This window comes from Oryx dammah, unplaced genomic scaffold (genome assembly GCF_014754425.2).
Source record: "Oryx dammah isolate SB20612 unplaced genomic scaffold, SCBI_Odam_1.1 HiC_scaffold_13, whole genome shotgun sequence".
NCBI classification, from domain to species: Eukaryota; Metazoa; Chordata; class Mammalia; order Artiodactyla; family Bovidae; genus Oryx; species Oryx dammah.
Window position 1 is genome coordinate 12689675 of NW_024070197.1, and position 24862 is coordinate 12714536.

The 24862-nt window shown below is 56.3% G+C and overlaps 1 protein-coding gene across 5 annotated transcripts; it reads right to left on the reverse strand.

Annotated features, from left to right (window-relative positions):
- Nucleotides 1–312: 312 nt before the first annotated feature.
- On the reverse strand, nt 313–24792 carry LOC120872290 (CLK4 associating serine/arginine rich protein). Of its 5 annotated transcripts, none has more exons than XR_005723218.1 (21): nt 24522–24792; nt 23638–23765; nt 16501–16598; nt 15856–15957; nt 15611–15690; nt 13394–13478; nt 12270–12418; nt 11366–11462; nt 10290–10368; nt 10132–10205; nt 9280–9321; nt 5945–6160; nt 5549–5836; nt 3963–4226; nt 3624–3667; nt 3269–3329; nt 3018–3076; nt 2897–2943; nt 1252–1334; nt 725–749; nt 313–458 (listed from the first exon to the last, which is right to left on the reverse strand). XR_005723218.1 is itself a non-coding variant. In XM_040252547.1 (21 exons), the coding sequence occupies exons 2-21, from the start codon at nt 23734–23736 to the stop codon at nt 416–418; spliced, it is 2031 nt and encodes a 676-aa protein (XP_040108481.1). In that variant the 5' UTR covers nt 23737–23765; nt 24738–24792; the 3' UTR covers nt 313–415. The 5 variants fall into 5 exon arrangements, 2 of the variants coding, with proteins under 2 accessions (XP_040108481.1, XP_040108480.1); XM_040252547.1 differs by having other exon boundaries at nt 3628–3667; nt 24738–24792; XM_040252546.1 differs by having other exon boundaries at nt 3628–3667.
- Between the last annotated feature and the right edge of the window lie 70 nt (nt 24793–24862).

Consider the following 24862-nt stretch of genomic DNA (forward strand, 5'->3'; position numbering starts at 1 on the left):
CGAGGCGAGGGCGGGGAGAGGCCTGGACCTGTCACCAGAGGCCCCTGGGCAAAGTCCTGGCCCATCCTCCACAGGCGGGGTGCTCAGCCCTTTTCCCACCACATGGCACCCGGGCCCTGAGTGTGGCAGGAGCAGCAGTTCTGATTACCAAGGAGCCATGCTCCAGTGCCCAGATGTGGGTGGGACTCCCCACCAGGTCACACTGGCGCCTGTTCCCTGAAGCCACCAAGCACCTTCCCCCGCTGGCCTCAGTTGGTGGGCACCGGGGTTTGGGGGCCCTGCACTGACCACACAGGCAAAAACAGACCAGGGGAAGGGAATTAAATAACGTGTGACTTTATTAGAGATAAAACCAGCAGCATCACAGCTCAAGCCCTTGTCCCCCCACCTCATCTCTGCCTGCCCACGCTTCTGCCTAATGTCGGTAGTGGGGGCTTCGGGATCTGGACCTCGACCGTCTGGAGGGAGAAGCAGGAGAGAGGCCCCGTGAGGGTTTGGGCAGGAAGCAGGGAGCCCAGCCGTGTGGGCAGGTGCACACACAGCCAACCACATGGGACCACTGGGGCTTCAGTGACGCAGAAATCAGCTGCATGCAGCATGCGGCCAGGCCCTGGGCAGCTCTGATGACTGCAGGGGGGCCAGGGCAAGGATGGGGGAACCAGGACTGGGACTTCCCACCAGAGGACAACAGTGGCTGCCCAGGGAACAGGGCCTGCCTGCTTACCTTCGAGAAGAACTGTATTCTCGACCTGGAAAGAAGGGGCACAGGAGTGCAGGTGAGAAGAGCAGGACACTCCTGCCCCTCGCCCACACCCACGCGCTATGAAGCTCTTCCAACTCCTCCAGTTCCCTGGGGACTGAAGCACTGTGTGTCGTGTGTACAGCTTAAACGCTTTAGTTTATGGAAGGCTGATGTGGAAGGTGTACCGTGGCTTTCTGTAACCCAGTTTTGACATCTCTTTTTAATGTCTCAGAGCCTCCAGCCCAGCTCTCCTGACCCAGCGACCAGAGAGGCACTGGCTGTAGCGGGGGGAGGGCCACCAGGGCACACTCACTGTAGTGGGGGAGGGCCACCGGGGCACACTCACTGTAGCGGGGGAGGGCCACCGGGGCACACTCACTGTAGCGGGGGAGGGTGACCGGGGCACACTCACTGTAGCTGGGGAGGGTGACGGGGCACACTCACTGTAGCTGGGGAGGGTGACCGGGGCACACTCACTGTAGCTGGGGAGGGTGACGGGGCACACTCACTGTAGCGGGGGGAGGGCGAGCGGCTCTGCCGGCTGTACTGGCGTTCCCACTCCTCTCTCTCCTTCTCTCGGCGCTCCCGTTCCCTGCAGGGAGAGGCGAGCCAGGGTAAGAGGTGAGAATACTGAACTCGAGGGCCAGCTGGGTCGCCTGCCAGGTCAAGTGTAAAAGTTAGCCAAGGGGCAGGTCCTGCTCCTCTCCCCACCTGGAAACGAGAGCACTGGGCTCAGAGAGGGGACACTGGCCGGCAGCTGAATCCCAGTCTACCACCCAATGAAAGGTTTGCTGAGGGCTGGATCGTTTCCTGTCATGCTCCAGGCGCAGCCTCTGAACAAAGGGACTTACGGGCTAAGTGCTTATCTGGCCTTTGTCAGAATGACCGGGATTTGCTTTGCTATTCCAAGGGCTGCATTTATTGAGTGCCACCCCAAGGGGTGCATTAATTGAGTGCTGTAGTGCCTGGCCCTGATCACACAAAATCCTGCCCACAAGCCTATGAGATGGGACATCTCATTTCATCCCCATTTAACAGATGAGCACACTGAGGCTCAGACAGGAGAAAGGCCCACAGCTAGGGGGTAGCAGAGGTGAGGCAGGATCAGAAGCCGGGCCTGACTGACTAGAATGCCAAGTCCCTACCCACTATGCTCCCCACCTCCTGATGCACCCGTGTGATGGGTGTGTAATAACCAACCAACCAGTATCAGCAGCTCCAGCCATCAAGCCTCCCCATGTGCCAGGCACCACACATCAGGAGCCTTACAGCGGGATTCCAGAGATGGCTGCCTTATTACATCTATCTCACATAATGAATCCTGGCTCAGAGAGGTTAAGGTACTTGTCCAAGGACCCACAGCAAACACAGGGTAGAAAGAGAAATAAGTAACAGGTGACACAGCTCTCAACTGACTGACTCCCCTCGTTGCCAACACCAAGCACTACAGCCTCCAGTTCTGCTCATGGGCCCCACATAGGCCGAAGCTCTAAGGGCACCAATTCCTCAGTTACCCTGTACAGTTGGCACCAAGGACTGTTCACAGTCTGGACGAGCACCCACCCCAGGGCCACAGAGTCAGAGAGAAGCGGAGCTTGGATTAAACCCCAAGTTTGTCTGAACCAGGCTCTGGGCCACTCAGCTCTGCAGAAGAGTCAGGCGAGGAGAGGAGCAGAAAGGAAGGGGAGCGAAGCCCAGGCTCCCAGCGTAGGGCTGGCCTGCATCCAGCCCTCAGCATTTATGAGCACCAGGGTTCTGGGGGCTGAGCACACAGCAGAAGCCTGGCAGCCAGACCCAACTTCTCAGTGGGGACGCCAGCAAGAGAGAGAAAGGACACAGACAGGACGCTAGGATGCCAGGGAGACGAGCGCTATGAAAGGGGGTGCTGGAGGACAGTGCTTTTGGGGGTGCTACTCCACACAGGACAGTAAGGAAGGACCCGAGAGCAGCCTTGGGGAACAGTGGGTGGGTATCTGGGAGAGAGAAGGAAAGGCAACCCCAGCTGGAGGCTGGCGGAGCTGCGAGGCGGGAAGGACACGAAGGTCCGGAGAAGGCTTTGATTGTTCTCCACCCGGAGGGCCTGGTCAGAGCTCTGGGTCGGGCTGGTGGTGGGGAACATAGGACCACCCGGAGGCAGGCTGGGGGCAGTCTTACTTCATGCGGATCTTGCGGGCCATGGCGCGCAGCTCGTCTTCCCGCTCCTGCAGCAGAGGTGGTGGTGAGGGTGGAGCCGGGCTGTGCTCCGCGCGGGCCCAGCACCCTCCCAGCCCCATACCTGGCGCTCATGCTCCTGCTGGATCATCTTCTCCTGCGCAGCCTTCTTATCCGCCTTGACTGTGGGGAGAGGGCACAGGTGATGAGGAGGTAGAGGCTGAGCTCAGAGAGGCCCTGGACCTGGTGGCCACAGGGCGGGTACATACCCGCTCCTCCCCAAGGGCCTCTTGTCGGGAGACAGCAGGGCCTTCCCCAGCCAGACGGGGAGGAGGAGGAGCAGGGGAGCCCTGGAGGGGCGGGGCCAGGACATACACTGCCTGTTGAGTGCCTTCTGCATCCTCAGCTTAAGCTTCTCCTGCGGCTTCAGCTTGGGCTGGGGAAGGGGGAGAAGAGGCAGGAGAGCGGGTGGGTATCCCGGAGCTCCCACAACCCACCTCATCCAAAGCCTGGGACTGGCGGGGGCAGGAGCAGAGGACGGGCAGGCTGCGGAGACCAGCCACAAGGGTCTGGGAGCCCCAGTGGACAGAGGAAAGGGAGAGCGGGGCACGGATCTTAATCCCTGGGGCTGGATCTCCCGGCCCACCCGGGCCCCCCTGCAGGCCCACCGGGCCCAGCTCTCGGGCACTGCTGCTGGCGGGAATTAGACGGGCGAGTTCCAAATTCTTACTGACTTTGGCAGCTCCTGTCTCTTTACCAGCGGCAGGTTCGGTCCTGGGAGGAAGAAAAAGCAGCTGCCACCTCCAATCCCACGTGGCCTCAGCACTGCCCTCGGACCAGACAGCAAAGGCCATGTGCCCCAAACACCCCCAGGCGGAAACCACTTGCCTCCTGGATCCTGCAGGGCAGGGTCGTGTCCCCCTCTGATCTCTCACCCAAGGCAAGGCTGGGACTCCTCAGCACCCCCACCCCCGCCAAAGGCAGACCCCCAGGGCAGGACCAAGTTCCTTCTGAAACACAACAGTGGGGCGGCCCCTCACCTCCGTCCCCCAGCCCTACCCCCACTCACTTTTTCAGCTTCTCGCCCACAGCAGGGGACGCTGCCGGCCTGCTCAGCTTCTCCCTCGGCGGCGACGGCGAGTGACTCTGGCTGCGGCTGCGGCTACGGCTGCGGCTCAGGCTGCGGCTGCGGCTCAGGCTGGGGCTGCGGCTGCGGCTGCGAGTCAGGCTGCGACTTCGGGATGGGCTGAGGGACCAGCTGCTGCGGCTGCTGCTATGGTGCCGGGGGCCCCGGCCGCCCCGCCGGTACCGGTCCCCGGAGCGGGAGCGGCTCCTGGGGGCGCCGCAGAGCAGGAGGGAGGCCGTGAGACTCCGGGGACTCCCCCTGAGCACCGCCCCCACCCTGGCACTGAATCTACGCGCCTCCAAGAGGCCCTGTGGTCTGTCTGTCTCCAAGTTCCTCCCGCTGCTTTCCTCAGACATCCTCCCTGGCCTCCCTGGTCTCTAAACAGAGACTGTCCTCAACACACTGGCCTAGAACAGCTCTTCATGTCTCACTAGACACCTGTGTGCCTATTTCCCTGCGAGGTGACCTCTGGGAGGGCAGGACTTGCCTGGTGACCCCCCTTGGATCCTCACCTCCTCACCTTGCCAGGCCTAGGGTCTCGCCACCAGTGGGGACGACCCTTCAATCCTCCCCACTCGCCTGCGACCCAGACCCACAGAATCCAGTCTGGGAATATGTAAGCCCCATCCTCTCTCTGCTCAAGACGTGGGGATTCCTCAGCAAGGGCCCCTTCTCAGGGTGACCAGGCCCCCCTCTGACCCCTAGCCTGTCTCCTGCCATTGCCCTGGGGCAGGCTCCAGGCAGTGATCTGGATGCCAAACCAACATCACACACTGACTCTGGGGAACTGCCCCGGGTTTTGTCAGCAATATCGAGATAACAAGAGCTGTCTTTTAAACATCCAACTCAGTTTCTCTGGAAAAATCAAAAAACTGGCACGCCACACCCGCCACTGAGTGGCCTACAACCCCAGCAGAGGGGAAGTGTGCTCCCAGGTCACCAGGCCCACGGGGTGCCTCGATTTTACCTGCCAGACCTGTGGGTAGCTGACACTGAGATCCCCACAACAATAACACAGGTAATAACGCTGTCGACAACAAGAGCACTCATCAAGTGCTAGGCTCTAGACCAAGCACTGAAGTAGAATTTGTCACAACCTTGCACTCAGTGGAGGGGATGTAATGATTCTACTTCTTCTACAGATGAAGAGGCCCCAACAGCTCAGCAGTAGGGCCAGACTCCTCACCCGGCCGGCTGCTCTGAAGTCCCGCTCTCACCCAGCAGGTCGTGCTGTCCCTCCATGGGCAGCCCTGACCCCGGGAAAGGGCAGGAGGGATGCTCCCGTCTCCCGGGACGGTATTCCTGCCCCACCAGAAGTGCTTACATCACACCCCGCCCTCCCCTCGGGGCACCCTGGTCCTACGAGGCACCTGCTGTAAACACCCAGGGAGCCCCTGGAACAAGCACAGTCCAGTCTCCCGTCCACTGGCTCCCCACTGGCACCACATCTGGGATGACCACCATCCCACCAACCCCACAGCTCCCTCACAGGGCCTGGTTTCACCTAGATGGGGCCCCGCCCCACACACCTGCTTCTGCGCCGGGGTCCATAACCGCCGCGCCGGGCCGGCGAGCGGGAGTAACGGTGTCCATCTCGGGAGCCCCCACCTGAGTGCCGCCGGCCACGGCTGCGGGAGCGAGAATAGCGCCGGGAGCGGGACCGGGAGCGCGACCAGGACCGGGAGCGGGAGCGGGCGTGGCGGCCGGAGCGGTAGTAGCCCCCGCCGCGGCGAGAGCGGGAGCTGGAGCTGGAGCGGGAGCGGGAACTGGAGGTCCTCGAGGCGGAGGAGGAGGAGGAGGTGGTGGAGGAGCGGCGGCTGCAGGCGGGCATGGGGGGCGGTCAGCGCCAGCCCCGGCCGTGGGCTGCCCCGAGTCCCCCCCCATGGTGCCTGGGGTGTAGGGCGGGCAGCGTGAGCGTTACAGACCGGGCGCTGGCATTACGTCCCGGTGCGGGGCCGCCGGGCTGGGGAGGCGCCGGGGGCTTCCCTGTGGCAGCCCCTGATGCAGCTGCTGCAGCTGCGGCTGCGGCCGCCTCCTCATCACTGCCCCCGAAACTGGTGATGAACGTGATCTTCTCCTCCCGGCCAGGGGTCGGGGAGCGGGAACGGGAGCGGGATTCGGAGCTGGACTCCGAGGGCGACCTGAAGAGCAGGGAGAAGGGGCTCAGTCACCGGGCCCCTCGAGCCTGTCCACCCAGGAACAAACCCTCCACAGAGTGAGAGGTCACTGAAGAGCAGGGTCCCGAGCGACAACAGACAGCAGGTACAACAGAGCCGGCGGGCAGAAAGACAGCAGGCCTGCAAGCATCTGATTCATGACCACAGAGGCCTTCTCAATACAACCGGGAAAAGCAGTGACAGAGAACTATTAAGAACAGACGCACAGATCTGTACTGTAACAGCAGCAGGCTTCCTCTACATGGATGTCAGTGCAGTTCAGTTCAGTTCATTCGCTCAGTCATGTCTGACTCTTTGCGACCCCATGGACTGCAGCACGCCAGGCCTCCCTGTCCGTCACCAACTCATAGAGTTTACTCAAACTCATGTCCACTGAGTCAGTGATGCCATCCAACCATCTCATCCTCTGCCATCTCCTTCTCCTCCCGCCCTCAATCTTTCCCAGCATCAGGGTCTTTTCCAATGAGTTAGCCCTTTGCATCAGGTGGCCAAAGTACTGGAGTTTCAGCTTCACCATCAGTTCTTTCAATGAATATTCAGGACTGATTTCCTTCAGGATGGACTGGTTGGATCTCCATGAGGTCCAAGGGACTCAGGAGTTTTCTACAACACCGCAGTTCCAAAACATCAATTCTTCAGTGCTCAGCTTTCTTTATAGTCCAACTCTCACATCCATACATGACTACTGGAAAAACCATAGCTTTGACTAGATGGACCTTGTTGGCAAAGTAATGTCTCTGCGTTTTAATATGCTGTCTAGGTTGGTCATAATTTTTCTTCTGAAGAGTAAGCGTCTTTTAATTTCATGGACGCACTCACCTTCTGCAGTGACTTTGGAGCCCCCCAAAATAAAGTCTGACACCGTTTCCACTGTTTCCCCATCTATTTGCCATGAAGTGATGGAACCAGATATCATAATCTTAGTTTTCCGAATGTTGAGTTTTAAGCCAACTTTTTCACTCTCCTCTTTTGCCTTCATCAAGAGGCTCTTTAGTTCTTCTTTGCTTTCTGCCCTAAGTGTGATGTCATCTGCATATATGAAGTTATTGATATTTCTCCCGGCAATCTTGATTCCAGTTTGTGCTTCATCCAGCCCAGCTTTTCTCATGATGTACTCTGTATATAAGTTAAATAAGCAGGGTAACAATATACTGCCTTGACGTACTCCTTTCCCTATTTGGAACCAGTCTGTTGTTCCATGTCGAGTTCTAACCGCTGCTTCCTAACCTGCATGCAGGTTTCTCAAGAGGCAGGTCAGGTGGTCTGGTATTTCCATCTCTTTAAAAATTTTTCAGTTTGTTGTGATCCACACAGTCAAAGGCTTTGGCACAGTCAATAAACCAGAAATAGCTATTTTTCTCGGACTCTCTTGCTTTTTCAATGATCCAATGGGTGTTGGCAATTTGATCTCTGGTTCCTCTGCCTTTTCTAAATCCTGAACATCTGGAAGTTCACAGTTCATGTACTGTTAAAGCCTGGCTTGGAGAATTTTGAGCATTACTTTATTAGCATGTGAGATGAATGCAACTATGGGGTAGTTTGAGCATTCTTTGGCATTGCCTTTGTTTGGGATTGGAATGAAAACTGACCTTTTCCAGTCCTGTGACCACTGCTGAGTTTTCCAAATTTGCAGGCACATTGAGTGCAGCACTTTCACAGCATCATCTTTCAGGATTTGAAATAGCTCAACTGGAATTCCATCACCTCTACTAGCTTTGTTCGTAGTCATGCTTCCTAAGGTCCACTTGATTTTGCACTCCAGGATGTCTGGTTCTAGGTGAGTGATCACACCATTGTGATTATTTGGGTCGTGAAGATCTTTTGTGTACAGTTCTTCTGTGTATTCTTGCCACCTCTTCTTAGTATCTTCTGCTTCTGTTAGGTCCATACCATTTCTGTCCTTTATCGAGTCCACCTTTGCATGAAATGATCCCTTGGTATCTCTAATTTTCTTGAAGAGATCTCTAGTCTTTCCCATTCTATTGTTTTCTTCTATTTCTTTGCATTGATCACTGAGGAAGACTTTCTTATCTCTCCTTGCTATTCTTTGGAACTCTGCATTCAAATGCAGAGTTTTCTCCTTTGCCTTTAGCTTCTCTTCTTTTCACAGCTATTCATAAGGCCTCCTCACACAACCATTTTGCCTTTTTGCATTTCTTTTTTTGGGGGGATGATCTTGATCCCTGCCTCCTGTACAATGTCACGAACCTTCGTTCATAGTTCTTCAGGCACTCTACCTATCAGATCTAATCCCTTGAATCTATTTTCACTTTCATTGTACAATCATTAGGTCACACCTGAATGGTCTAGTGGTTTTCCCTACTTTCTTCAATTTAAGTCTGAATTTGGCAATATGGAGTTCATGATCTGAGCCATAGTCAGCTCCCGGTCTTGTTTTTGCTGACTATATAGAGTTTCTCCATCTTTGGCTGTAAAGAATATAATCAAGCTGATTCTGGTGTTGACCATCTGGTGATGTCCATGTGTAGAGTCTTCTCTTGTGTTGCTGGAAGAGGGTGTTTGCTATGAGCAGTGCATTCTCTTGGCAAAAGATGTCAAGTCAGGTGTAAAGCAAGTTTGAAAGCATTAAGTGTGAAATAACCTCAATTTTGTTAAAGAAACTATGTAATCTCCTTCATGGCACCCACAGTTGAGCACCTACCTGAGCCAGACCTTTTTTCAAAAGGTGTACCTGCCTTATCTCATCTGTCCTCCCAGGAGCCCCAAGGGTCCCTCTCACCCCATCCAACAAAGGGAATGGGTCAGACTGAGACCTGTCCACCCTCAAGGCCTCTGACCAACCACTCCCACACCAGGAAACACATGTTGTGTGTGACCAGGCCATTCTGTACCCATTCCTCACTCACTGGTTATTTCTGGCAGTTCAGATTAAAGACACCTGACATCCAAGTCCCGCCTTTCTGCCATGTTTGGTCACTTTTAACACAAAACTCTATTATGTTTAAATCAGAAAAAAGTAGAACACATTCCCCAGTCTGTGATCTCAGGAAGGCAGCCTACAGCACACAGGCCCCGCCCCACCCCACCCTCCATCAGGAGGGTGCTGGGCCCTGGGAACTCACCGCTTATAGGGGTCATAGGTAGGGCTGTCTCGGCGTGCATAGCTGTAGAAAGAACCAGATGGTACGGGGTGGGGTGGGGGATGGGGTCAGTACGCATGGAATTAAGGCCAATCCCTGACCTGGGTGCCCCAGGCCACGCACTGGACAGTCACGAGGAGGCTGCCAGCCAGGTTACGGGCCCTGCCTTCATCCCTCCTATCCCCTCACACCTGCCCAGAGCCTGAACCACAGCCCTGCACTTCTTCGGTGACGATGGCAAGAATCATCGCAGCTCATGACTGAACATTTTCCAGACCACGCATCCAACCCTGAGCCCACTGCAGGTCCCTTAAGCCTCACAGCAACCCTGAGACCCCTTGAACACAGGAGATGTGGCAGAGGCATGGGTTTGCCTGGGCCCCAGGCTGGGCTCTCTACACATTAGCTGCCTCATCCAAACCTGCCCGAGACCTCACTGTGGGCACTGGTGTAGCCCCCGTCCTGGAAGGTGATGGTGCCCCTTTCCCAAAGAGAAAACTGCAGCTCAAGAAAAGAAAGTCACCTATCCAAACTCTAATAGGGAGGAGGCGGCCCACAACAGAAGCAATGATGCCCCCTTGACTCTGTTCACAGCCAGGGAACGTGACGTGGGTTCCAAATCCAGCAGGGAGAGGGGGATGGCTGGCAGGACGGGTGTCCACACGTGCCTCGTGGCCACACCTATCCCAGACCTTCCCTGTTCGCTCTATTAGGACAACTCTGCCCGCAGGCCACAAGCTTGCCCCCCAGACTTTCCTGAGCCTTGGCTCCATCCCCAGAGTCCTGAAAGACTGATGCTGGCAGGGCGGGGGCACAGGGCAGAACCTCACCTACCTGGGGGGGCTGATCTTGCGGCCCCTCAGCCGCTTCTCCCGGAACTCCCTCCTCTGGCGCCGGGAGCGACGGCCCTGGAGCAGGGTGGAGACGAGGCTGGTGAGGCTGTGCCTTCCACGAAGCACACACCTGCCCTGCCACCCGGGCCTAGCCCTCACCGAGTACATGGCCTTCTCCTCCTCAAGGGCCTTGGCGTGTTTGATGGCCTCCGCCTCCTCCTTGTCTTTCCGGAGCATCCTGCGGAGGGGGAGGAGGGCCACCAGGAGGAACGAGGTCAGATTACAGGCAGAGTCTCTGCAGGAGGCGAAGGACCCCAAGCCACCCTGGTGGGTCTCACATCCATTCAGTACTATTACTGAGCACCGACTGCACGCCAGGTGTTATCTCAGGCATCAAGGATTACTGAAAACAAAACTCCCCACTCTCATGGACTAACATTCAGGGGAGAAGACAGACAACGACCAAAGTCACATAACGCGTGACTCATTAAATGGTGAAAAACTTGATAGGAAAGGAAATCACAGAAGGGGGAGAGAAGTCCAGGGGCCTGGTAGAGGCTGCAGTTTTTAACAGGGAGGCTGCGGAAGCCCCTCTGAGAGTGACAGCTGATGAGACCCCTGGGGAGTGAGCTGTGCAGGTGCAGGCAGAGCCCATAGCACCTGAGTGGCCCCAGATCAGGTGGGGCCTCGGGCATCTGAGGGGGAAAGACGCCATGGAGGCCGGGCAGGGGTGGAGTATATGGGGAGAGGACCAGAGAGGTGAGACTCTGGCTGTGGTGAGGACGCTGGCTGCTCCTGAGTGAGGATGCTCAGACGCTCAGGCTCTGTTCAGACATGGGAGTACTCAGGACTCAGTACCCTGTTAGCTGGGACCAGTCTCTGTGACCCACCCGGGTGAGTGAGGCACAGGGCAGAGGCCCAACCAGCAACTGCCAGTGAATGCAGAGAAGAGCCACTCCACTAGAGGGCGCTGTCCACCATGCCCAGAAACCCCCGAAGCTCCCAGGGCTCAGAAGGCCTCAGGTCACACAGCCGGGGCAGCCTCTGTCTCAACACCACTGAAGCTGACCCCAAGGACCACCCCTTACAACCTCCACCCCTCCTCCACGAGCTCGGGAGCCTGTGCGTGTAATGTCCCTGGCGCAGAGTCAGGGACACCAGCGCTCAAGAAGAGGGGCAACAGCAGAGACGCCAGGTCCACAGGGTGGGGAGCGGTGTCAGCCCACAGGCCTCACCTGACGAAGTCTCCATCGGCCATGCCATAGGTCGTGGCCTGTTTGTTGAGATCTGCCACCTGCTCCTGGTTCAGTTCGTCCACATCCACCTCCACATCTGCACCAAGAGAAAGGCTGTCAGGGGCCAAAGCCGAGCAAGAGGACGGGAAGGGGCAGCGCCCCAGGACATGGGGGCGGGGGTGCCCACCAGACCTCAGGCCTCTGTGGGCGGGTGGGGGTGCGGACACGAGTCAGCACGTCCTGGTATCCCCAGGCTGGCACGGGGCTCGGCCAGGAGCAAGCACCATAGACAGCAGGTGAGGGCGGGGGTGGGGAGATGGGACAGGGAGGGAGTGATGTACACAGGGGTGTGAACGAGGGCGGCTGAAGATCTAGGTGGGTGGAGGCAGGGGTGCAGGTCTCAGGTATTCGGGAGCGGGATGCTTGATGGCTGGGTGGCAAGTGGGCTTTACACATGTCTGAACAAATAGCGGACGGGCTGAGAGTGAGCTGGATGAGGCGAGGGGAGAAATGGGTGGCCGGTCTGATCAGTGGGCATTTAGCTGGTGGTGGGCAGTGGGGTGGGGGCTGAGGCTGGCTCTGTAACTGGAGAAACACGTGTTTTCCAGAAGAAAGCGAAAGAGAAGGGCAGGGAGAAACCAAGAGGCCGAAGTCAGAAGAGGAGAACAGAACCAGAACCCAGGTGGGGACAGTGTCAGAGGAGCAGAGTCCTAGAAACGAGGAAGGAGAGAGAAACAGCGAGGGAGGCTGGACCAGGAGGACACGAGTGAGACGGAAGGACAGCGGGAGGCGGGGGGCAGGAGAGGCGGGCTCGTAAGCACGGGCGCCCCGCACAGGGGGAGGGGCGAGACACGAAAATGCTGCCCGGGGACTGTGGATGGGGAGGGCAGAGAGGGGACCCCACCGATGTCGGGGATGACCTCATCTTCATCCGAGTTGCTCTCCTCCTCGGCCGGGGACTCCTCCTCCTCTGGCTTCTCTGTCACCTTCTCCACCTCGGCCACCGTGCTGTCCTCGTAGGTGTAGCCAATGGATGCCTTCTTCTCTGCCAGCCTGGCAAGGGGGAGCCGAGAGTCAGGGCCAGGCCGGGAGGAGAGGCAGGCTCCAGGCCGGATGCAGCCCAGCCAAGCCTCCAGGACCCACACACCACCCTCCTGAGAGCCAAGGCAGCCTGGCGCCCTCAAACGGTCCCTTGGCCTAGAACGCTCTGCGGCCATCTGCCACCAGCCCTTTCCTCTTCCTACATCTCCAGCGCACCACCCTCCAGAAGTCCTTGTCTGGGGGTGGCGGCCGTCCTCAACTCCCAGCCCCGCTCACACTGGGTCTCTCCACTGCCACCCCCAACTATGTGTCCTGCAACAGCCGGCCTGAGTTCTCTTGGGTAACGCAGCCCAACTTGGTCCAGGATGGAGCAGGGGCCTAGGGCATGTGTGCTGCTGAACTCAGCTGACACGCCCTGACGCCATCCCTGTGCCAGCCTCATCCAAAACAGGTGGCCGTGAATAAGGGTTGGTCACTGAGACGCTCAGTCACCTCTGTGAGGACCGTGGTGGGGACGCCTTGGCAGCAAGGGGTAAGGAGGCGGCTCCGGGACTGCAGAGCAGTGGAGGGGCTGGCCAGGCTGGCAGAGGGATGAGCCATTCCTCAGGGCACACAGCCTGGATAAGCCCTCTGCAGAGTGACATCAGCTGCTGTGGGCCACATGCTTACTGCCTGGCTGGGGACAAGCACTTCCGCAGCTCCATCTCTTGTAGTCCTGGGGTATCCAAGCAGGGGGCACCGAGGCTCGGAGGGCAGGACTCAAACCCAGGCCCTGGCCCAGTCCAGCTCCTGCCCTCCTAACTGCACCTCCTCCCAACCCAAGGGTGGAAAACGCCATGGATAGCTTTGTCAGCAAACCCATCCCCTCTGGCGCTGTTTGCTCCTTGCAACGCTGATGAAGCGAGCACCTACTGGGCGCCAGCGCCAGGTCCAGCTCTAGGGGACACCAGCTCTAGGTAGCCCCCACTGCCCCGGACCCCGACTCACTTCTTCTTCTCATCCTCACTGGGTCTCTGGAGGCCTCCGTACAGCTCGTCGATGTAGATCTGGTACAGGCACTGCTCCTCGGAGACTGGGGTAGGGCAAGAGACACGTGAGTCAGAGGGGGCTGGGGACACTGAGAATTCAGGGGGTACTCAAGAATGCAGTGGGGCTTGGGCAGGTGTGAACCCAGAACGGCTGGCGGCAGGCTCATGGATTCCCAGATAATCACAGCGTGCATGGTGACGACACAGCAGCTGCAGGAGGGACCTGGCTGTACCGCTGACTCGCCATGCAACCCTGGGAAAGGACCCAGCCACTCTGTGCCTCGGTTTCCTTCCCTGTAAAATGGGAGGACCACTGGCAGAGGGAGCGCCTGGGCACTGCTACAGTTATCACTGTCACAGAGACCTTTGACCAGACCCTTCAGAACAACAAACCTATCCTGAGAGCTAGGCGTCAGTCACCTGGACCCCACGGGCCTGCCACTCTGGCCCTCAGTTTAAATTAAGCTAATCTGGGCTCTCTCTCAGCTGTAACACCCAACTTGAGGAGCTCAGCGATGTACCGGAGCCCCCTGGTCCGTGCGCAGTAAGACATGCCCACCTCCAGTGGGACCCTGGACACGTCCCCTTCCCTCAGAGGGCCTGAGCTTTTCTATCTGTAAAGTGAGGTGGGGGGTCTGGGCGAGCCCCAAGGTGACACAGCACGGCCATCACCGCAGGCTCCCTCGTTTTGCTGGTGGTCTACGCAGCCCCAGGGGAGGGCCCTGGGGCTCTATGCAGGCTTCAGGCTTAGGCAGTCCCATGAGCTGTCTCACGTGAGCTCCAGCCAGGCTGGCTTTCCCTGTCCCCCAGGCCACCCTCCTCCCGTCCCCTCACGGCTGTCCTTATGGCCCGGACAGAGTTGGGAGCCATTTCCCCTCACTGGGGAACTCCTTCCCTGCCCCACCCCACCCCACCCTCCGCTGATCCAGCCTCAGTCAAGCGCCTCCAAGAACAGCATACCATCTGTCGAAACAGTGCCTCAGCTTGTAATGATCACCCACTTTCGTGATGACGTGGCTCCTCCACTAGACCCCTCCACCCAGAAGAATGCCTGACACACTACAGGTGCTCAGGAATTGTATGAATGGATGGATGGATGAAGAGATGGAATCAGGCAGAACCAAAGGAAACCCTGGCTCCATCATCAAGCATCTGTGTGGCCTTGGGGGAAGGCAAAAACCACCACCGCGTCAGTGACGCTTCACTCCCCTGATGTGAAGGCTTCATTGATAGCCAGAATTTGAAAATCTCTGCTTTTAATGATGCTAAACATCTATTTCAGAAACAAAGAAATATGGGTACAGTGAACCCACGGTGAGGGTGGACTATGCCAGGCTCTGTGCAGGGGCCCTAAGCATCCCTGACGCGAACCCTCACATCTCCACGATCGCCCTTCTCCAGGAAATGAGGCCAGCCAGGCTGAGGGACGACTGTGTGGCCCTTACTCTCACAGGGGGATCTGGGAGAGAGGCTCTGCGTCCTTCTCAGGAGGTGAGCTCCAGTTCAGAGCTGCCTGCAGGACGTAGGAGTGCTTAAGGGCAGGGTGAGAAGCCCAACTCCTTGGAGGGTCCCTCCCAACCCCTGAGCCTCAGTGTCCTTATCTGTAAAATGGGGCATCACCCCCACCCTGCTGGGTGATCACACAGATGTGCTGCAGTAACAGAGACGAAAAACTCTTTTAGGGTTGGAACCTCCACAAGTCCAGAGCAGGGAACAGCCCCTACACTTGTTTTCTCTTTTGTGAGGTGACAGCTTGGGAAAAGAACCTTGGATATGTATGAACACTTGGCAAGCTGTCAAACTGCCTAAACAGTCATTTAAAACAGGCATAAATTTCCTCTTCTGAGCTAACATTCTGACCCATGCAGGTGGGGAAATACAGCAAAAAAATATGTTCTTCCTATTTCTTCCAGTTTTTTAGGAAAAAGATCACAGAATTAGAGAGCATGGGCTGTCAAAGTGGCCACCTGGTAGGACCATCTAGGTCAGCAGACATCTGTACCAATTCCAGAGATGGAGGCCCCAAGAGAGAAAAGGGATGGGAACAGAGCAGGTCCACGACAGAGCTGGGACCACACCCAAGGCCCTGGAGTAGAAAGTACTTCCCAGTCTTGCGGTCTTCCAGCCTCCAGGGACCCCTCTGCTCAACCCACTCCCCACACCCCAGGTCACTTACTGCCGGCAAAGTCATTCTGCACCAGGCCTCGGTAGCGCTCGTAGTTACATTTCCGCTCGTCTGACTCCTGTTCTGGGGAGCTGTGGGGGAGGACAAAGTCTTGAGATCACAGGGGGCTCCCACCCCAGGCCTGCAGGAAGGGGGATGAGGGGGCGGTCTCCTGCTGGCGGGGGCTGCCCCACGTGCACACCTCCTTCCCTCCCAGGAGGGACCGCCGGCTGGCAACCCCGGGGGAAGCGGCTTACATGGTGGTGAGCAGCGGGGGAGTGTAGTCAGGGATGTGGTCCAGGTGGGCACGGACGTCAAAGCGGTCAATCATGTTGTTGGTGTCCCCCTGCCAGGGCATCCTGAAGTGGGAGCAGGGGAGCAAGGCGCCTGGGCTGCCAGTGCCCCGGACACACAGCACCTGTCCCCCGCCACCTTGTGCTTGGGAGCCTGGCCCTCAGCCCCTCTGATGCCCAGGCCCGTCCCACTCTCAGCCCCACCTCCTGTTCCTTATGCCACAACGCTCCCTGAATCTACATTCAGGCTCCCGACCTGAAAGGGACCTGAGGAAACCGGGGCCCTAGTTTGCAGAACCAAGCAAGAGTGGGACCTTGAACAAGGTCCCATGGGCCACTTGCTAACACCCCAAAACACCCCCTCTGGCAGGCAACTCTCTGCTTACCTGGGCCTCTGGCCATGGCCTTGCTCGTTCCCTCTAGATGCTCCAACCACTACACTGTGGGGTCTTCATCCCAAACCCTGCCATCTCGCTTTAGCTAGTGACCTTCACCCTCCCACTCAGGCCAAGCCTTTCCTGTTTGAGGCGCCACAGGTCTATCCATACACCAGGTCCCTTTGGACCCCTAACCGTCAGCCACAGATGCCACCCTCAAACCCAGTCTTACATGTTAACGGGGCTCTCCGCGGCCAGGGCAACTGCAGAATCCAGGTGCACCTTGCAAGCTCGACCGTGCACCTGCAGGAACTGGGCTGGGTCCTTCTTCTGTGGGGATGGACAAGATGGAGGCCACCACCCAACTGCGCCCCGAGCCCTGCCACTGCCCTCACAGCCAAGTTTAGCAGCAGCTTCACCTCTACACCAAGCAAGCCGTACTTCTGAGGTAAAAGAACCCGCCAGGGTGTGCAGGCAGTACCAACAGGGCCACCTAACCTCTGGGGACAGGTTTCCTCTCAAGGTAGCCACAGGAGGCTCTGAGCTCTGGCTCAGTCTTCCTCAGAGCCAGTACCGAGACTGACCTCCCTAAAATATCAGTCCCCAACTCTTCAACCCACACCCACCCCAGGGCCACTCACTCAAAGCCAGGTGCAAGCACGTTGGCCAGGAGCAGCCTCAAAGACACCATGACTGCATAAACTCATGAAAAGACGATCAACATCACTATTCGTCAGAGAAACAGCAATCAGAACTACAAGACACCACCTCACATTCCCTAGGATGGCTAAAACTGAAAGGACGGGCAACAGCAAGAAACTGACAGGAATACGGAAAAATCAGGCTCTTCAGAAAGTTAGACAAAGAACTGCCACATGACCCAGCAATTCCACTGCATACCTAAAACAGCTAAGGACAGACACTGAAATACTTGTACACCAACAGTGGCACTGGGCACAACAGCCAAAAAGTGGAAACAATTCAAATGTCCATCAATGCTCGACAGAGAAACAAAACATGGCATAGCCAGACAACGTAATATTATTTAGCAGTAAAAAGCAAGGGAGTACTGATCCATGCTAAAACCTGGATGAGCCCTGCAAACACTACACTAAGTGAAAGAAGTCAGTCACAAAGGGCCACATATCCTACAATTCCATTTATGTGAAATGTCCAGAACAGATGACTCCAGAGAGATAGAAAGTAGATAGCGCTTACCCAGGGTTGCGGGGAGGGGGGAACTAACTGCTAATGGGCATGGGGCTTCTTTTGGAGGTCACAAAGTTTCTAAAATTAGACTGTGGAGATGGTTGCAGAATCCTGTGAATATACTGAGGGCTTCCCTGGTAGCTCAGCTGGTAAAGAATCCGCCTGCAATACAGGAGACCCCAGTTCGATTCCTGGGTCAGGAAGATCCGCAGGAGAAGGGACAGGCTACCCACTCCAGCATTCTTGGGCTTCCCTGGTGGCTCAACTGGTAAAGAATCCGCCTGCAATGTGCGAGACCTGGGTTCAATACCTGGGTTGGGAAGATACTGAAAACCACTGAACTGTACAGTATGTGGATTTAAAAAATGTTCTTCCCCTTTTCTTCTTTTTTGGCCATGCCGTGAGGCACAAAGGATCTTAGTTCCCTTAGCAAGGATAGAACCAGTGGGAGCGTGGAGTCTTAACCACCTGACCACCAGGGGAGGCCTGAGTATGTGAACTCTATCTCAATAAAGCTATATTTTTTTAAAAAGGCACCAAGATGGAGGAGACTGGCCCCTGAGTCACCGTTTTCTTCAGACCCCCTCCCACCCCCTCACCACCTGCTGCTACCTTCCATTCACTTCTCACCTCTGTCCTGAGCTCTCCTGTGGGGGTTACAACCCCAAGTGACCATAACTGCAGTAGGAAAGCCTGAAATCTGGCGGCAGCAGCAGAAGCACCCGCCACAAGTGCCAGGCCCTGGTGAGCTCCAGCCCCCTGCTGCGCCAGCGCCACGAGCTGGGGAGCTAGTGCTCCCCACGAAACCCTGACCAAGCTCCCCTCCCCAGACTCCAACCACCCCCCATCCCGAGCTCCCTGCCCCGCCACCGTCCCTGACCACTCAGCAGCCTCCTCTCCCTGGCTCGGCTCCTCGTTACCACCCTTGCCCTCTGCAGCTCCTTTTCCACAGAGCAGCCTGAGGTGGTGTTAAAACATATTAGGCTCTGTCCCTCTGCGCAGAGCCTGGCCCACTCCCTCCTGGCCCCCTCTGACTGCTCGCCACGGGCTCCCCCAGCCCCGCCCTGCCCCGTCCCACACCGCTGGCCTCCACGCCACAGAACAGCCCTGCTCTTGAACGTCTGTCTCCTCACTTATTTCCGATTCCCTTCCAGCCGCCCTCCTCGTCAAGTCTATCTAAACAGCTCCCCCAGCGCCTGCCTGACCCTAGCTCCTTACTCTACCCTACCCGCCCATCACCCATCCATAACCTGTCACCCACCCCCCCAACTAGAACAGAACTTCCAGCGGGCAGGACCCGCCTTGTATTCCGAGCGCCCAGGGCAGAGCCCAGGAACACTGACCAAAGGAGACAGGACGCAGCCTCATTCACAGGTGAGGAGCCTCAGCCTAGACTGAGAACACCATCAGCCTCAAGCTCTCGAGAGCCTGCACTCCCTCATTCGGCCTCCAGCTCCCACCCCAACCCGGTCAGCAGGAGTTGAGGACACTCACCGATGACCACAGCTACCTCCGGGCTGCTCCCTGTCCTGTGCGCGCTGGCTCCACCCACGTCCACAGGGTGGCGCTGCTGCCACCCAGCGCCTCCTCCCGCACCTCACCTGCCTCCCTCAGACCCTCATCTCAGGCCTCGTGACCGCCTGGGGCAGCTCTAAGACCCAGAGTTCCGACCGCTCCAGGCCAAATGCTCAGCTCCCACACCCAAGACTCACACAGGACTGTTTGCAGGATGGACTTTGGCCTGTACCAAGAACTCGCTGTACCAGCAACAGAGAAACAAAAAGGCACTGGGCGAGGAGTTAAGACTTGGGTCCCCGGCCTGGCTCTGTTGGGAGCTTCAGGAAAAGTCCCTGAACCACACTAAAGGCTAGGTGCGTTATGTACACCTCAAACTTCTCAACCGTGGGAGGAAGGCGCTACTCCTACCCCACGTCCCAGATGAGGAAACTGGAGCTCAGAGTGGGGAGGCTCACTCGCTCCAGATCACACCAGTCACAAACAGAACCAGGATCTGAGCCCAAATAGGCCTGACTCCAAAATCCACTTTTTTTCTAAAATAATTATTTTGGTCATGGTAACAAGGCATACAAGTAAAATCTCCTAACCTAGCCACTTTTAAATGCGCAGTACAGTAGCATTAACTGTCTGCACCTCGCTGTGCACCGGATCTCTAGACATTCTTCGTCTGCAAAACCGAAACTCCACACCTGCTGAACAACTACTCCCCTTTCCCCTCCCCCAACTCCTGACAACCATCATTTTCTGTTTTGAAGGGCCTGACTGCTTCAAATACCTCATACATATGGAATCTCGCAGGATCTGTCTTTTTGTGACTGGTTTATTTCACTGGACATAAAGTCCTCCAGGTGCCTCTATGCTGTAGCCTGTGACAGAATTCCCTTTCTTTCTGCGGCTCAGTAATACTCCACTGCACGTACAGGCTGCTTTTCTTTACCCATCCATCAGCTGCTTTTCTTTACCCATCCATCAGCTGCTTTTCTTTACCCATCCATCAGCTGCTGGACATTTACGTTGTTTCCACATCTTGGCTATGGTGAAACAAACTCCAAACAAATATGTACAAATCCTTCAAGAGCCAAAATCTATATTTAACCACTGGATCATTACGTCTCCAGGATCAAAGAGGGTCAGACAAGTTCGTGGTCTTTCTCTTACTCATTCAACTGTGAAGCAGGGACCCACTCTGAGCAAGGCCTTGTGCTAGGGCCACAGCTGTGACTGAGATAGTCAGCCCTGTCCCCACAGCTCAGAGTTCATTGTTGGGGACAGACTCAGGCCAACAGTGACGACTTAAAGTGAGCAGTGCTAGGATGGGGGAGCCAGGGGTTGTATCGCTCAGCCCGCTGGGGTCAGCCTGGGGCCTCCTGGAGAAGGAGATGCCAGGGCTGAGATCTGTTTTATTTCCCACTTTCACATCAACATGGAATTCTGTTTCTTTACCCAAACCACTAATTAGAAGAAAGTCGACAGGGACAGGAACAATGACGGAACCAGGGACAGGAAGAGAGAGAGCAGGCACCAAGGACAGATCAGGAGAAGAGAAATCAGCTGTCTGGACACACCAGCCCAGTCTGCCACAGCCGACCTCTGCTTCCTCAACACTGGCCTCAGCTGCCTCTCTCAGGCAGAGAATAAGATGAGAGAGACCACATGACAGCCCCATCCTCTCCTCAAAGCTGCCACCGTCCACAGCTTGGTGGCTCTGATCTGAATGCTGATCACGTTCATGTTCGGGGACAATAGCTGCTTGTACAGGCCTGCACCACAACGCACCCCACAGACACTGTTCTATTCTTGAAGCTCTTCCCTGTCACCCAGTGAGAGGGGCTGGTCGTCACCACTGTCCCAAGGGGGAAAACAAAGTTCAGCGAGCTCTCTGGCTCACAAGGACGAGAGCCTGGAGTCCCAGACCTTCTGAGTGACCCCACTTCGGCCTTCTTTCCTCCACTCCATCCATCCACCTGGATGTGATTCCAGCTCTACTTGGTAATAATAACCTCAGCACCAAGAAGAGCTGGCATTTACTGAGCAAGTTAGCCTGGGCAGGTTGGCCCTCGGGAGTCTCTGTGCCCAATCTCACCGAATACTCCGATACCCTGGGAGGGCGGTGCCCCTATCCCCACCATTTGTGACAGCCCATTAGTTGGCAACCAGCATCCACTGCCCCTTCCTCCACAGTAATGAGACTCCTAACATAACTGGCACAAGGTCCCCCAGAATACAGGGTATGCCTTTCAGCCTTCCTGGCAGCTGTACGTGACCAGGGGCTACTTTCCGGCCATGGGGATACGACTGGATATACCACGTGCAAACATTTAGAAACTTTCGTAACAACTGATATGAGCCCATTGGCCTCTTCTCCCTCCCTTCTCCCTCCCTGCTGAATGGAATATAAAGACATGATGGCTAGAGCTTGAGCAGCCCTCTTAGACCTTAAGAAAACACTGGCAAGAGAAGCCACTCATGGCTGAATAACAGTTCCCTGAGCAGGACTGGCCACCTCTGGACTTTTATGTAAAAAGGAAACAAACATCTGTCTTCAGTGAAGATATGATGAAACAGAGACGCTGTCAAGCGCTCAGCACAGTGCTTAACACACAAATGCTCAATAGCATTACTACTGTTATGAGCAAAGCTTTAACACAGGGGTCAACAACCATCTCCCAGGCCTGCTAAAAGGACCAGAAACAACGTGCCGAAGTAGCAGGCGCAGGGTCTGGCGCACCCCGAACCCTAAATGAGCAGCAGTTACTCAGCCCTGAGTGCTGACAGCGTTCCTGGCCCGCTGCTAGGACCTCAACTATAACCAACACAGACCCAGGCCCTGCCCTTGTGGTCAGGTCATAGTTATTCCAACACCATTGGAGACGGGCTCTCAGAGACTCCTCTCCTAGGATAATAGCAGCCTCTGTTTCATGGGTGATTGTGGGGACTCAAAGAAATCATACATCTGAAGTTCTCCTCACAGAGCCTGGAGCCTGAGAAGGATCAATTAAAATGGCAACTGCTATTATTGTTTTATTCATCTAGTCTTTTAAACCATGTTGGGCTCAAGCTTGGAAAGCAGTAGCATGACCCAAATAAACCTAGTCCCCAGTCTCACAGAGCTGAAAATGTGTGTTAAATTCCACAAAGGGGAAAAACAAGAAGCATGACAGCATTTATAGGGGACACTGATTGAGTATGAAGGATGAGGGAAGACTTCCCTGAGGACTGGGATCTGAGAGATGAGCAGGAGCTAACCTAGTAGAGGAAAAGCTCACGCAAAGCCCCTATGGCTAGAGAGAACTATACAATTTTGGAAGGTAAACTGGTAGCTCTTTACACAGCTTTTTTTGCTAGAAAAAGTAGCCCCAGATAGTAGGGAGGCCAGATGACACGAGCAAAGGAATAAGGCAGAAAGCAGAGTAACATGAGTCTGGAGGTGGTAAAAGCCAGGCCATGCATGGTCTTAAAGGCTGTCATGAGGAGCCTGGCACTAAAGAGTCACAGAGAAGATCTGAGTAAGAGAGGGGCAGAGTCAGCTTTATGCTTTAGAAAGACCTCTCTTGGGACTTCCTTAGTGGTCCAGCAATTAAAACTCCACACTCCCAATGCAGGGAGCCCAGGTTCGATCTCTGGTCAGAGAACTAGATCTCTCATGCCAACCCCCAGTGCACCCAAATAAATAAGTATTTTTTTAAAAAAATAACAGCAATTCCATCCCTTATTAAAAAAAAAAAAAAAAAAAAAGACCTCTCTGGCCTCTGAGGAGGGTGGATTAGAGGCGGCTGGACTGGAAGCCAGAGCACCAGGGAGGAGCCTGCGGCAGTGCTGCAGTAGCAAATGACTCCGTCTACACAAATCCCATCTCGCGGGAGACCAGGGCCTAGTGTGCCAATGCCATTCGAGCTGGGGTCTCAAGAACAAGTAACAGTTAAAGGACTGAGAGGAGGCATTAAAGGCGGCAGAGATGGAAAAAAAGGCCAATGGAACTACCTCAGGCTGCAGCCCAGAGGCCAGACCACAAGGGCCTTTTAGGTCACAAGATGGAGTGTGCTCTTCTCTCCAAAAGCAACTGAAACATCTAACAGGGGAGAAATGGTCAGAATTCACTCAGTGAATACTGATGGTACTCCTTCCGGGTGCCCAGTCAAACCTTAAGAAGGGCTGAGCTCCTCTGGGCACTGTGAACACAGGAATAATAAGCAAGACCGACAACATTCCGGAGGTGGCCAATCTCACGTATGGAGTGCTACAGACTCCCCTCCTCCCTGCCAACACCAGTTCTGTACTCTGAGTCCACACCAGACACCACGGCACATGACAATAAACAAAATACCTCAGTTCCCTGCCTCCACCCCCAGTGATTATGCTCTGGAGGAGAGGATGGCAACCCACTCCAGTATTCTGGCCTGGAGAATCCCCATGGACAGAGGAGCCTGGTGGGCTACAGTCCACCAGGGTGGAAAAGAGTTGGATGGGACTGAGAGACTCAGCTCAGCACAGCACAGCATAGCACATGATTACGCTCAAAAAATGGACATTCTCTTGAGAAAACGGGTAGCCCCTCTTAGCATATTTCCAAGCCTGGTGGTACCAGGATAACCAGGGCTATGCCCTCTCACAGAGCTCCCAGCCCAGATTAAAGGTCACTTACGATCTTTTCATAGTACTCCCTGCGCCGCTCTGCCCTCTTTTTGTAGTCGACCATCATGCCTCGAAGTTTCCGCTCATGTTTCCGAGCCTCGTGCCACATTGTGGTGAGGCCAAGGCTGGGGCCTCAACCTGAGGGGTCAGGGAAGGGGTGTCAGAAGGGGTTAAAAAAAAAAAAATACGGGCAGAATCACCGTTACCTCACAAGTTGATAGAGTTAATCTTGAACATCAGCTTCAGGGAGGGTAAGTGAGGCTGCAGAGCTGTGCAGCAGGATACACTCGGGTGGATCCCGGGCAAGTCTGATCCAGTACCCTGGGCATTCTGAATCCCCCACCCCCACTCCCGTCGATTCTGGAGTGAGCAGCCCAGCGAAAGTGGTACCCTGTGTTGAAGGAGCAGGAATCAAGGATGAAAGGTTCAAGGATGGAAGGAGTGAGTGTTTGAAGTAAGGTCTGGAGGAAGAACATGAGCAGCTGGGGTTGGGAGCTCAAGGGAGAGGAAGGGTCGTGGGTGGGGGGAGGGTCTAGGTACCAGAGGTCTGGGGATGAAGGCAGGTGGACGAAGAAACTTTTTACGGAAAAAGGGTAGTGGTGTGGAGGTCGGGGTCGAGGGCAGGTGAAGGGCGTGGATGGTGGTGGATGTCCTCCCAACACTTGCGGGAGGAGGGGGCAGGAGGCAGCGCCGGAGGAAAAGAACGGAGCGCTGCTGAGGTCTAAAGCAGGAATCTAAATTGGGGGCGGGGGGAGGGTACAGAGGCTGAGGGAGGCGGAGCGAGCTGACAGGAGCGGGTGGGCTGCGATTAGGGGCAAGCCTGGAGGACCGGGCTCGAGCACCCGGTCTGGGCCTGAGGGATCGGGCTAAGTTTTTCTGACAAGGGGGCGGGACCTGTGGCAAGCGGCAGGGTCCGACGCGGCGAGTTCTGGCCGATGGCGGGGGCAGGGCGCGGCCTGAGGCACGGCAGGCCGAAGGGGTGCGGGGCGGGCGGCCCTCGGGGCCCGGGTCGAGCAGAATCTCACAGTAGACCGCGGAGAAGCCGAGGCAAGGGCGAAGCTGGGCTGACGTCCGCCAGAGGCCAGCAGGCCACCCGCTGCCCGCACTCACCGGCTCGTCGCCGCCTCCCACCGCTGCGCTCGCGCGCAACCCGCACCGGAAGCGGAAGTGGAAGCCTGAGGGACGGGGCGGGGAGCGGCAGAGGCACTTCCGCCGACTCGAGAGGCGGGAACTAG

Coding starts and splice junctions, on each gene's coding strand:
- LOC120872290 (XM_040252547.1), bottom strand. CDS start 23,736: ATGTGGCACGAGGCTCGGAAACATGAGCGGAAACTTCGAGGCATGATG. Junction 5,837..5,944: donor GGACGTAATGCCAGCGCCCG/GTCTGTAACGCT, acceptor GCCCGCCTGCAG/CCGCCGCTCCTCCACCACCT. Junction 3,330..3,627: donor AAGAGACAGGAGCTGCCAAA/GTCAGTAAGAAT, acceptor CCCCTTCCCCAG/CCCAAGCTGAAGCCGCAGGA.